Source organism: Antechinus flavipes, chromosome 6, assembly GCF_016432865.1.
Source record: "Antechinus flavipes isolate AdamAnt ecotype Samford, QLD, Australia chromosome 6, AdamAnt_v2, whole genome shotgun sequence".
Classification (NCBI taxonomy): Eukaryota; Metazoa; Chordata; class Mammalia; order Dasyuromorphia; family Dasyuridae; genus Antechinus; species Antechinus flavipes.
Genome location: NC_067403.1, coordinates 70,537,890 through 70,550,750, shown reverse-complemented (window position 1 = coordinate 70,550,750; position 12,861 = coordinate 70,537,890). Strand labels below are relative to the sequence as shown.

The 12,861-nt window shown below is 35.3% G+C and overlaps 1 protein-coding gene across 3 annotated transcripts in view; it reads left to right on the top strand.

The window, feature by feature from the left end:
- Positions 1-12,861, top strand: part of GYPA (glycophorin A (MNS blood group)) — a 48,391-nt gene that overhangs the window by 1,327 nt on the left and 34,203 nt on the right. Inside the window, exons 2-5 of one of the 3 annotated variants that reach the window (XM_051967259.1) lie at positions 6,013-6,129; positions 9,646-9,747; positions 9,873-9,953; positions 11,322-11,441. In XM_051967259.1, the coding sequence (XP_051823219.1) occupies positions 6,013-6,129; positions 9,646-9,747; positions 9,873-9,953; positions 11,322-11,441 (420 nt within the window). The remainder of the gene's footprint in view (positions 1-6,012; positions 6,130-9,645; positions 9,748-9,872; positions 9,954-11,321; positions 11,442-12,861) is intronic. The other 2 variants (XM_051967261.1, XM_051967260.1) reach the window with 2 other exon arrangements.

Sequence of the window (12,861 nt, the reverse complement as noted above, 5' to 3'; positions counted from 1 at the left end):
CTGTAACTCTTATGTACAGGGACAGCTAAGTGATGCAGTGAATAGAGCCCTGGCCCGGAATCAAGAAAACCTGAGTTCAAATCTGGTCTCAAACGCTAACTAGCTGTATGACCCTGGGGAAGTCATTTAACCCTGTTTGCCTCAGTTTTCTTACCTCTAATATGAGTTGGAGAAGAAAATGGCAAATCACTCTCATATCTTTATCAACAAAACCCCAAATGTGTTCACTTGAGAAGTCAAATACAAATGAACAACAACAAAACAATAACAACATTCTTATACCACTGCATTCATTTAATATTTTTTTCAACTGGTCTGCAACTGAACATTCTCTTAGTTCTTTGCTATAACAAAGAGAATTCCTACAAATATTTTTGTGCAAATAAGTCCTTTTCCTCTTTCTTTTATATCTTTGAAATGTAGGCCACCAATGAGATCCCTGGGTCAGAGTATACATGATTTAGTAATTTTTGAGATATAATTACAAATTCCTTTTAAGAATGGCTAGAACAATTCACTGTTTCATCAACCATCCACTCATGGATATGTTTTCTCAGGACCCTTCCAGTAATTGTCATTTTCCATTTTCATCATTTTTGCCAATATGATAGATGTGAGGTAGAATCTCAATATTTGTTTTTATTTCCATTTTTTGTATTATTAGAGATTTGGGAAATTTTTCATGACTGTTACAGCTTTCAATTCCTCTTTTGGGAACTGCCTCCTCATATCTAGAAAGAAAATAGTTCTTTATTGTTCTTAAGTATTTAAACAGTTTTATATATATAATGTTTATTTCCTAATTTGTTTAGGTTCTACTTTTTGATGCCAAAGCCACAAATACTTTTGGGACTTAATGTGTTTTTAGTATGAAATAAAAGTCTAACCCCAATTTTTAACCAGACTCCTTTCCACAGTAGTTTTTTTTAATCAAAATATAAATCTTCACTCCAAAATATGGGGTCTTTAGATTTACCAAATACAATCATCAGACTTGTTTTCTTTTATATGTTGTATACCTAATGTGTTCTTCTATTCAGTTTTAGTAATTTTTTAACCAAAACCAAATGGTGTTGATGACTTGAGATTCGGTACTGTTAGGTCCACTTCCTTTCCACTTTTATTTATTATTTTCCCTGGGATCCTTGATCTTTTCTTCCTCAAGATAAATTTTGTTATTTTTTTTAATCCTATAAAGTAATTCCTTGGTAATCTGAGTAGCATAGCACTAAATAAGTAAATTAATGTAGATAACATTGTTGTTTTTATCATATTGACATCCCCTGACTTTTTCTTAGAATTTGCCTTACTCCTTGATTTGTGACAATTCCATCCATTGGAAACTCCCCTCCAATAATGTCCATGGTGTCCCATTTTGTTTGATTCTTGCCCATATTCTAAACATTCATTATAGAAAGGTATGCGTGTGCTTGAAATCATATTTTTTCTTTTTTAAAGATATTGCCGTTACTTTAAAAAGAGTTTTGATTGATATTTTTTTATAACATCCTAAATAACTTCATATAAGTTTCCCTCTCCCCTCCCAGAGAGTTATCCCATGTGAAAATTTTCAAAGGAAAAACGATAAAAGAAATAGTAAAACTGAGTAACGATACATTAAAAAGTCTGGAAAATATGTGTTTTGCAAAGGGATGGGCATTGGAGTCTCTTCTCTAGATGAGAAAGAACTTGGTTTTTGTCATTTTGCAGCATTTGCTTTTGCTTTTTTGGAGGACATTCTTTCCATTTTCGTTGTTGTAATTATTGAGTATGCTGTTTTCTCAGCTCACTTCATTTTGCATCAGTTTCTGTAGATCTGTCTCATACTTCATATTCATCACATTCATTTCTTAAAGTGAGATCCCATTATATTCACGTACCAAAATTTGTTTACACCTTGCCAATCACTGGGCATCTACTTTAGGTTCATTTCTCTTGATATTTGGAATTGGCTTAATTAATTTATTTGTTAATAATTAATTAAGAGAAATAAGTAAATCTTTCCTTAATATGATAAGTAGTATCTGATGAGATCTTCAGTGTTAGGTGTGGTTAGCAGAGGAAGTGATTCCTGAGGTAGGCAGGGAGAAGGCTCTGACAGAGATCACTTTAGCTCCATGGTCCCACTCTCTGGGGAGATCATCCAGTCTGAAACCTTCAGACTCCTGAGACCCACTCTTTGTAGAGGTCCTGAGCGATCTCACCTGGTCATACCCTGTCAGAAATGCCAGTCATGTCCCTGAGGTTAAATTTTCCTATAAATCTACTTTTGGGGCAGCTATGATGTCTTTCCCTTCCCCCTTTCCCTTCCTTCACTCCATGTGGTATCTTCCCTAACTGCACTATGCTTCCCAATCTCTCTTCCCCTCCTTGCAGCAACCAATGAGAACCTGAACCTATCCGAATAAACTCTGATTATGTCATTTACGTGGGCAATCTATTAAAAGAATTTATCTACCCACACACCTCAGTAGAGCACAATGGCTTCCCCACCTGGATGGGGTTTGTACCAGATTGTTAAGAAAATTAATCTAATCTCATTATCGGTAATGTCCTTCAAGAGACTGAACTTTTGGATTCTGGACTGAATAGAGATGAGAAGTGAACCCATGGGGGCAGATGAAATCACTGAAGGAGATAGTATGGAAGGCAGAAAGACCCACAAGAGCCTTGGGACATTTACAGTGAATGGGTATAACATGGATGAAGAATAAGGAAAGGAGACTGAGATGGAATGCTCATACAGGGACAAAGAAAGCCATGAGAGAGCAGTATCATGAGAACCTATTAGGGAAGGAATATTCAGAAAACAGAAGGCTCTTTCAGTGCCGATGCTTCAAAAAAGTCAAAAAGGATGATGGTGAAGAAAAGTCGACCGAAGATGGCAAGACAGGGATAACTGATACCTTTGGGGAGGACAGTTTCAGTTGAAGAATGGGACTTCAAGTTGAATTGCAGAGGAATTTGAAGAGAATGGAAGAAGTTCTCAAGGAACTTTGCAAAGAACAGAAGAATTTATTAGAAGATGGATAGCTAGAAAGTAAAATCAAGTGAGGATGTTCTTGGAGGCACGGAAGGAGACAGTGGAAAGGGAAAGATTGAAGACGTGAGAAATTTGGGGATGAAAGTAGAAACAATCAGCTAGAAATGATAGAAGGCATTGGGGATAGAATTGTCTATAGAAAGACTGTCTTCAGCATTAGATTTTCATTGGACATTGATGTGAAAGGGGGCAATTTAAATATATTTTCCATTATTTTTATATGATTTGCATTGGTTTCGAGGTTTTGACACATATTCTTGCATTCTTCATCATGAAATTATTGTTTATCATATTCAATATACAGCAAAATTCTTCTCATGAGCACTTTTTTCTCAAGTCTAGCCTTGATTTTTTCTAAGGTAATAACCTTAAGTTTTAAGTCTAAGTTTTCAATTAAATTAAAATCAGGCATGTTATCAGACTACTGAAACATGTTTATCTCTATATCTGAATATAGCTATTAACTTTAATTATATGTGGCACGATGCAAGACCATGTTACAGTATCCAGTCTCCACTTGGAAAATTTTGTTTTATCAAAATAATTCTGCTTCTCAACATTTCATTGTACTTATCAGAGTTCATCATTCCTTCCAGGGAGGATAAGGAGAAGGAGGAGAAGGAGAAGAAAGAAAAGGAGGAGAAGAAGTAGAAGTAGGAGGAGAAGGGATATGAGAAGGAAAAGGAGAAGAAGAAGGAGGAGGAGAAAAAGAACAAGAAGAACAAGGACAAGAAGCAGAAGAAGAAAAAGGACAAGGAAGAGAAGGAGATGAAGACCTTAAAACTATATGAGAAGAGGATGGATATGAGAAATATCATTGGGGGCAGAATGGACAATTTTTGGCAAATGGTCATACAACAAATACATGTCAGACACAGGACTTGAAGTCATCTTCAGTGACTCCCTATTACCTTCACTATTAAATATAAATTTTTCTGTTTGATTTTTAAAACTTTTTACAACCAGACCCCTTCTTATCTTTCCAACCTTCTTACATTTTATTCCTTTTCATATACCCTCCAATTCAGGGGAAATGACTTCCTTGCTGTTCCTGACAAATGACATTCTCATCTTCTGTCCATTCTGGATATTAATGAGAAGCAGTATGGTAGATATGGGAATGCAGGTTCAAATCCTAGTTCAGTCACTTGTTAGTCACTATTACTGATAAGACCTTTGACAAAAAATTAGACCTGTCTGAGTTTCAATTTTCTCAATCAAGCAAAAATTGGGCTATAAATTCTATAAGATCCTTCTGGTTCTAAATACATCATCTATACTTTTCAACTTCTTGTTGTCCAGTCATTTGGTTATGTCTGATTCTTCATGACCCTGTGGATCACAGGATATCAATGCTGTTCATGAGGTTTTATTGACAAAGATGTGGAGTGATTTGCCATTTCACTCTCTACTAGAAAATGTTGGACATAATTAAGATTGAATTAAAGAAAGGTAAATGTCAGTCATTACCAAATTTCTAATTCTACCATGGACAGTTTGGGCTCTGATTTATCTGAAGTGAGAAAAATTAGTATTTTGTTATCACATTATGTGATAATTATTAAATTAGAGTTCAGATTTTTTTTAATTTCCTAATTTAGGGCCCAGACCCTGATTGATGAGATACCCCTAACTATTAGGGAATATACTCTTCAATCTTGGGTCAGACACTACCCAACCAGGATAGAGGGAACAAAATCTGGTCTAAGCAAATTCTTGCTTCAGCCCTGCCCTTGTACTCTCCATTAGAATTTAGAGCAAACCAGAGTGGTCTGGGTAGAGAAGATTCCTCTGACCAGATTTTTGAGGTTACTGATTCTCATCATCAAGTCACATTCTCAGTAACAAAAACTAAAGATTTCTAGCCTACCTCCTTATTAAATGTCCATCAATCAGGATTAATTTTCATTTTTCAGGGACATTCTCTTTTACAATGGTATTTAAAGCATTCCATGTCTGCACCAAGATCTTTGGTTATTAAGAAAAATCACTGACCAATAATTTATTGATTATTAATTAGTATAATTAATAAATTGATTATCAATTGCCCAGAAACTCTATCTCTTGAATTTTTCATTCATTTCAGAAGATAACTTATAGAAGACATTGATTTTTACTTTTTCTATTTGTTTAAAATAATCTGTGGTCTCTAATCTGGGCTTCATTTTGTTGTAGCTATAGCCATTCTTCCAAACTAAACTTTACTTTCTAGTGAAAAATATGTCTAAGTAAAGGGTATTATTCTTCCAGACTCCAGTGGAGGTTACCCAGATAGTAACTAGAATACCTCAAAGGATAACAGATTGGGACATGCATTAAGGAAAATAGAATTCCAAGGACAGAAAAAAATTGTGCCAAAGAGCTACACATAGTTTGTATTAAAACCAAATTGGACTACTAGCTCTTTGAAAAGAAATAAATTAAGATTTGACATAAGGGAAAGATTCTTAGTCATTACAACTATTTAAAAGTGGAAGAGGCTGTCTCAATAGATATTGAGTTCTCTTCCCTGGTGATCTTCCCTCAGAGATTGGTTACTCAAATGGCAGCTCTATTTGTGGATTCTTATGTTTTAGGCCTGGATTGGACTAAGTGACTTTAGGGTCCCTTCTAACTTCAAGGTTTTATGATTCCTCCAGGATTACAGTAAATTGAATTTATCTTTGATTCCCAGATCCAAAGATTCCTTCACATAGGTTGTGTATTTAGGTACTTAACAGGAAATGCCATATTCTCTTCAAAACCTTGTTTAAAAGAATAAAACTCTGGGACAAGTGGACAAAGACATAAGGGAATGGAGGAAAATATCCCAGAATTAACTTACTTTAATTTAAAAAGATGAAAAACCAAGCTGATTACTTTTGTTTGGGTAACTTTCCTTCTATCTTGGTCATTAATAGTAGACTGAATGTTTTGCGGCTGAAACCAAATGACATTTTAAAAAATTTTCCAAATTCTCAACTCCACAGATAATGTCTCTACACAGGACCTATCAGTGAATAAAACAAATACTTTTCTACCTCTAACTTCACCAAAACCTAGCAGAAATCACATAGATGAAGAACTACCTGTTACAGAAGAACCAGGTACTGTAAGAACAAGAGAAGTTTTGGTTCAAATCATAAAATGGTCTTTAAATCATGTTAATTAAGCATCTGTGAGTAGAAAACAATGGGGTTACCTTGTGGAAGGGATGAAAAGATGATGAGAGGACTAAAGACTCAGTAGCCTAGAACCCAGATTCTTAAACTGTATTTTTTTAATCCCATATGGGTCCTGTAACTGAATGTGGGGTCATGAAACTATGATTCATTAGTAGTAAATGTTTGATTTGTATGCCTATTTTATATCCATATATATAATTATATGTGTGTGTGTGTAATGTAAAAATTTATCAGATAAAAAGGGGTCCCAAGTGGAAAAAAATTGAGAAGCCCTGACCTAGAGAGAGATATTGAACACCAAGTAATGGGACTAAAGAAAGCACAGCAATCACTTGTCCTTCACCCATGATTGCAGGTTGAGTGTTTCTCATTGCTCACCACTATGATTTCTTTTGCCAGATTTGAACTATATTCTAATTCCCAAAGTGATGAATGTCTTCAGATTTATTATGCTTTTTAAAAAATAAATGTTAAACTGAACCCAGGACCTTGATTAGGAAAAGAGAACCATGGAAGGGCTTTTAGAGGAACCATTGTTTCCAATTTCTTGTGTTCACATAAGCTGGACTCCCCTATGCCTCAAAATAAATGTTTCCCTGGCCACACTCTGAAAAATTATAGTTCCTCTGGTAATCCAAACCTAGAGTCCGGAAGAGGTGCAAGCAATGCGTCTAATTCTCCTTTTTATTTCCTGTTTCTAGCTTTGTTGACAATATTCAGCAACTTGTCTTCCTTTGAGGTTCACTCTAACTCTGTCATGCAGCCTATATTCATGTTGCATGTTCCAAGGTCATTCTTCAGCATAAGACCTCCTGCCTCTTCAGTACCTATTGTTGTTGTACCTATTCCACTCCCTTAACATCCAACACATGATGTTCCTGTATCCTATTCTCTATGTGTTTTTAACATATGTATATGAGTATATCTATACGTGTGTTGCCTCCTCTATTGATCTGTGAGCTCCTGGAGAGTTGGAATTATATTATCAGAATATAGCACAGTGCCTGGTAAACAGCAGGTATTCAAAAACGTTTCATGGTTGATAGATCGAAGCACCTGCAAATAAAGATAAAATGCGTTTTCAGATCTCCAAATCCAGATGAATTCCACTTCAAGATTTAAAATAGTAATTTTCAGATATTACTAATCTTAAAAAAATAAAGAACAGAATGAGCCCCCAAATATAAGATTGGCAAAATTCCTGATTTAGCAAAAGGGGGAAATAACTGGATTCCCAAACCATAGAATACTTAACTTGATATTGGTCCCAAGTAAATATTTATTTATTTATTTATTTTTAAATTTAAATTTTATTTTATTTAATAATAACTTTGTATTGACAGAATCCATGCCAGGGTAATTTTTTACAACATTATCCCTTGCACTCGCTTATGTTTCAATTTTTCCCCTCCCTCCTTCCCCCCCCCAAGATGGCAAGCAGTCCTATATATGTTAAATATGTTGCAGTATATCCTAGATATAATACATATTTGCAGAACCGAACAGTTCTCCTGTTGCACAGGGAGAATTGGATTCAGAAGGTAAAAATAACTCGAGAAAAAAATCAAAAATGCAAATAGTTCACATTCGTTTCCCAGTATTCCTTCTTTGGGTGTAGCTGTTTCTGTCCATCATTTTATCCATTGAAACTCTGTTAGGTCTCTTTGTCATAGAAATCAACTTCCATCAGAATACATCCTCATACAATATCATTGTCGAAGTGTATAATGATCTCCTGGTTCTGCTCATCTCACTTAGCATCAGTCCATGTAGGTCTCTCCAAGCCTCTCTGTATTCATCCTGCTGGTCATTCCTTACAGAGCAATAATATTCCATAACATTCATATACCACAATTTACCCAGCCATTCTCCAATTGATGGGCATCCATTCATTTTCCAGTTTCTAGCCACTACAAACAGGGCTGCTACAAACATTCTGGCACATACAGGTCCCTTTCCCTTTTTTAGTATCTCTTTGGGGTATAAGCCCAATAGAAACACTGCTGGATCAAAGGATATGCACATTTTGATAACCCAAGTAAATATTTAGAATGTATTAACAGTTTTTTTGGTAAGAGCTGAGGGAAAAAGGTATGACCATTGGGAGCAGGTATTGGTTACCTTGTATGAATAAAGTAATAAGTAAAAGCAAGGTGATTTTTCTTTTAGTACTGGCAAATTCACAGATATAGTATATGTGCTTCAAGAAGATATTTCATTAACTTTCTCAAAAATTTCTGGTAGAGAGATAAAGAACTTTCTGGTGAGGGATCATCCAATTAGATATTTTCAGCTGTCAAATCCAGAGTAAAGATTAATAGATTAGAGTCAGATGGAATATGGGGGGAGGGCACCAGTGGAATGACATAAAGCATCATTAATCCTATACTGCAAAATGTTTATATCAATAGAATAAATACAATCATGTGGTTAAATGATATAAGGAATAAAAGAGATTTAGAGTTGGGAAAATCAGACACTGCCTTAGACACTTATTAGTGAAATATTTAGCCTTTCTATGTCTCAAATCCTTTATCTATAAAATAAGGAAAATAAAAATACTTACCTCCCAAGGAGGATCAAATGAGTTAACACATCTAAAGCACTTGGCCAACCTTATATAAATGCTAATCATTATTAGGAACATATATGTGAATGTTAATAAATACTTCAAGTAATCCCAAAATGAGATGGAAGGAATTAATTTAGTGATTACTTATTAAATATCTTTTTTCCCATGAAAATGGGCCTCCTAGCAATGTCTCTGAAAGATGTATGTGAAAGAAAGAGATGAGTATTGCAAGGAAAGAACACAAGGGATAAATCACTTTCAGGGACTAAGGGAAAAGCAAGAGTTTTTGGCTTTTCTACAATGATCCGCAGATATTATCTATAATTTTTTCTGCATGTCCTCTCTTCAATTAGATAATGAGCTCCTTGAGAGCAGGTCCATCTTTTCCTTCCTTCTAATCCCCATCTTCGGGCATAGATGCTTAATAAACACTCAATAACTTAACTAGGCAGAATTTCCCATTATTTGTTTCATGGAAGGGCTCCCATTAAATACTTCCAGAGTTGACATCTTGAAGAGGGCTTGTTTTACTCAATCCTAGAAGGCAAAACTAGATAAAATGGGTTAAAACAAGAAGAAGCAAATTTAAGCTTGATAGAACTATTAGATCTGTCTAAAGATGAAAGGGGCCATATCAGTAAGCACTGGTTCTCTTTTCTGGACATCTTTACTCAGAGCCTAATTGCCTACATGTCAGCTCTGAGAGTCATGTTAAAGCCTCGGTTAGACTAGATGAATTTTGATGTCCTATCAAACTCTGAGATTCAGTGATTCTTCCAAGTTTGCAGTAAGATGAACTTCTCTCTAATTCCCAAAACCTAAGGATTTCTTCATATTTATTAATTGAATTGTTGTATTATATCTAGGACCTTACTTAGCAGAGCAAAAACATGGGAAGAGAAATGAGGGAATGGAGGAGGATATCAGTGGAATTGACTTGCTCTCCTTTAAAACTAGAGAAAATCAAGGTAATTGTTCTTATTTGGGTGAATTTCTGGTTATACTTGTCTTTAATAATAGATTCATTTTTTACTTTTTTTTGGAATATATTAACTTCCATGCCCTTGATTTTCCCAAACTATTTATTCCATAGGATATAACTTCACATCTGTAATTCCACAAAAACCTTTAAGGCGATCAAGAACTGCCGAAGTGCCTGTAACAGCATACCCAGGTATTGTGAGAACAAGAGAAAGTTTTTTTTTTAATTTCATAAAAATAATTGTGTTTTAAAGCACATTAAACAAACACGTGTGGATCAAGGACAATGGGCTATCGTCAGTGGAATGGTGGAAAGGTCTATGAGACAAAGTCTCGGTGGGTTAGAGAGAGGCACAGAACATCATCAAAAGAGACAAAATCAGAAATTATTTATCCTTCATCAATGTACCTAAGATCCAGAATGTCTTGTGGCTCAACAGTATGATTTCTTCTATCACATCTAAAATGAACTGAACTGAGTTCTAATTTCCAAACCCATGAATTTTTTTTCAGATTTATTGTGTCTATAAATTTTTCCCTTACAAATTTATCACTCTAAGATCTTGCTTAGAATAACAGAACTCTACTGGGGACTATTAGGGAACCAGTATTTCCAACTTCTTGTATGCAGAGAAACCTGGCTCCTAATCTATCTCCCATAAGGAAGTTTATTCCTGGTCAGTGAAGTATCATAGTCCTTTCTCTAGGACAAAACGAAATATGGTGGATGCAGTTAAGTAGCAAATTTGGGCTTGATATAATTGTTATTCTATTGTTTTCAGTCATTCTTTCTGATTCTATTTGGGTTTTCTTGGTAAAGATGCTGAAGTGATTTGTCATTTTCTTCTCCAGCTCATTTTACAGATTAGGAAACTGAAGCAAATAAATGAATTGACTTGCCCAGGGTTATACAGCTAAGAAATATCTGAAGCCATATTTGAACTTAGGTCTCCCAGATTCTAAATCCTGCACTCTACCCACAGTGTTCTCTAGCTTCCCTATGACGTAATTGCAGCATCTTAACTATTAAGAATTTCCTACTTCAGGTAGAAAGGGTTGCATAGAAGGGAGTTTTCCTCTTTGGAGATCTTTACTCAAAGAGATTGATTTTCTTCATGATGGCTGTCGGGTAAAGGGGATTTCTGTTGTATTAGATGTTCTTGGAAATCCCCTCTCTAAACTCTGAGATTCAGTAATTCCTCCAAATTACAATAATTGTGTCCGATTCCCAATTCCAAGAATTTTTTCACATATATGCAAAAATGACTTTTATCAGGAAGTACGATACTGTAACTAGAAAATTACTTAGCAGAACAGAACTGGAAAAAATAAAAACTGGAATAAATAAAGGAGAAATGAGAGAGAGAGAGAGAGAGAGAGAGAGAGAGAGAGAGAGAGAGAGATCTCTTAAATTGGCCTATTCTATTTAAAACAGTGAAAAATCAAGATGATTATGAATGTTTTTATTAATTTCCTTTTATTTTTTTTTATATTGAAATGAGTGTTTTGTGTAAAAATGAGATGGTATGTTTTTAATTCTCCCAAATTCTCTACTCTATAGGGGATATTTCCATTGAGGAGACAACTACCCATAAAACCTCCACATCCTTACCTGTAACTTCACAAAAACCCACAATCCATCAAAGAAGAAAGGAAACAGATACTGTGAGAACAACTGAAGGTTTGAACAATATCATTAAATTGTGATCCTTTTAGTCACATTAATTAATCACACCTGAGGAGAACAAAGGAGTAATATAGCCTCTTGGAATGGTTTAAAGGTCTATGAAAGCTTCAAAGGCTCAGTGGGATGAAGAAAGGCACAGTATATTATTTAAGTACACCGGAATAGTAACTATTTTTCCTTCATCAAAAATCCCAGGATCTGGAATTTTTCATAGCTCAACAAAATGATTTCTTCTGACCAGTGAGTGAGTGATTTGGAGTGAGCTGATCTGGGTTCCAAATCCTCAACCTATAAGTTTTGGGGGGAATTTGTTGTCTCTTTTTAAAAAATGTTTAATTGAACCTAGGACTTTGTTTAGGGAAGCAGAACCCTAGTGGGATTTATAAAGGAACCAGTGTTTCCACTTCTTGGGCTCATAGAAACCTGACTCCCAAAAAATTGATCCCTAGTCATTGAAGTATCATAGCCTCTGCCTCTCCTTCCCTCCCTCCTTCTCTTTCTCTGTCTCTCTCTCTCTCTCTGTCTGTTTCTCTCTCTCTCTCTCTCTCTCTCTCTCTCTCTCTCTCTCTCTCTCTCTCTGACAAAATTAATTAGATATTAATTAGATACAATGGACAGAACCTATGAAGAAACAAATTTGGATTTTTTAGAATCATAACTTCCTAATCACCATTAAAGTTAATTATTCAAAGGTGGGGAAAATGGCCCTGGGAAGTAGTGGCTGCTCCTGACTGAAGATCTTTACTCAAACCCTGTTTGGTTACACATCAGCTCTATGATAGAGGGAAGTCATGTTCAAGAGTTGGACAAAATGGCCTTTGAGATTCTTTCTAAGATTCAATGATTTTTCCAAGTTTATAGTAACTTTTACTTCTCCCTAATATCCAAACCAAAGAATTTCTTCTCATATATCATAAAAATGGGTTTTTGCAGGGGCTAAATAGGTGGTGCAGTGGGTAGAGCATCAGCCCTGAAGTCAAGAAGACCTGAGTTCAAATCTGGTGTCAGACACTTAACACTTCCTGGCTGTGTGACCCTGGGCAAGTCACTTAATCCCAATTGCCAGGAGGGAGGGGAGGATTGCCAGAAAGCACTGTACTGCACCTAGAATCTTGCCTAGCAAAGCAGAATCCCAGGAGAAATGGAAAAAAACAATGGGTGAGTGGAGAAATGTAACTCTAGAATTGATTCCCTCTCCTTTTAAACACTGGGAAATCAGGCTGATCATTTTCATTTGGATGAATTTACTTTTTATGTTGGTCTTTAATACTAGATTGAATATTTTGTGCACTTAATTGGGTGCCATATCCTTGATTTTCCCAAAATCTCTTCTCCACAAGAAATATTTCCATACATGAAACATCTTCCCATAAAACATATATATGTTTATTCATATATATATATGTATATTTTG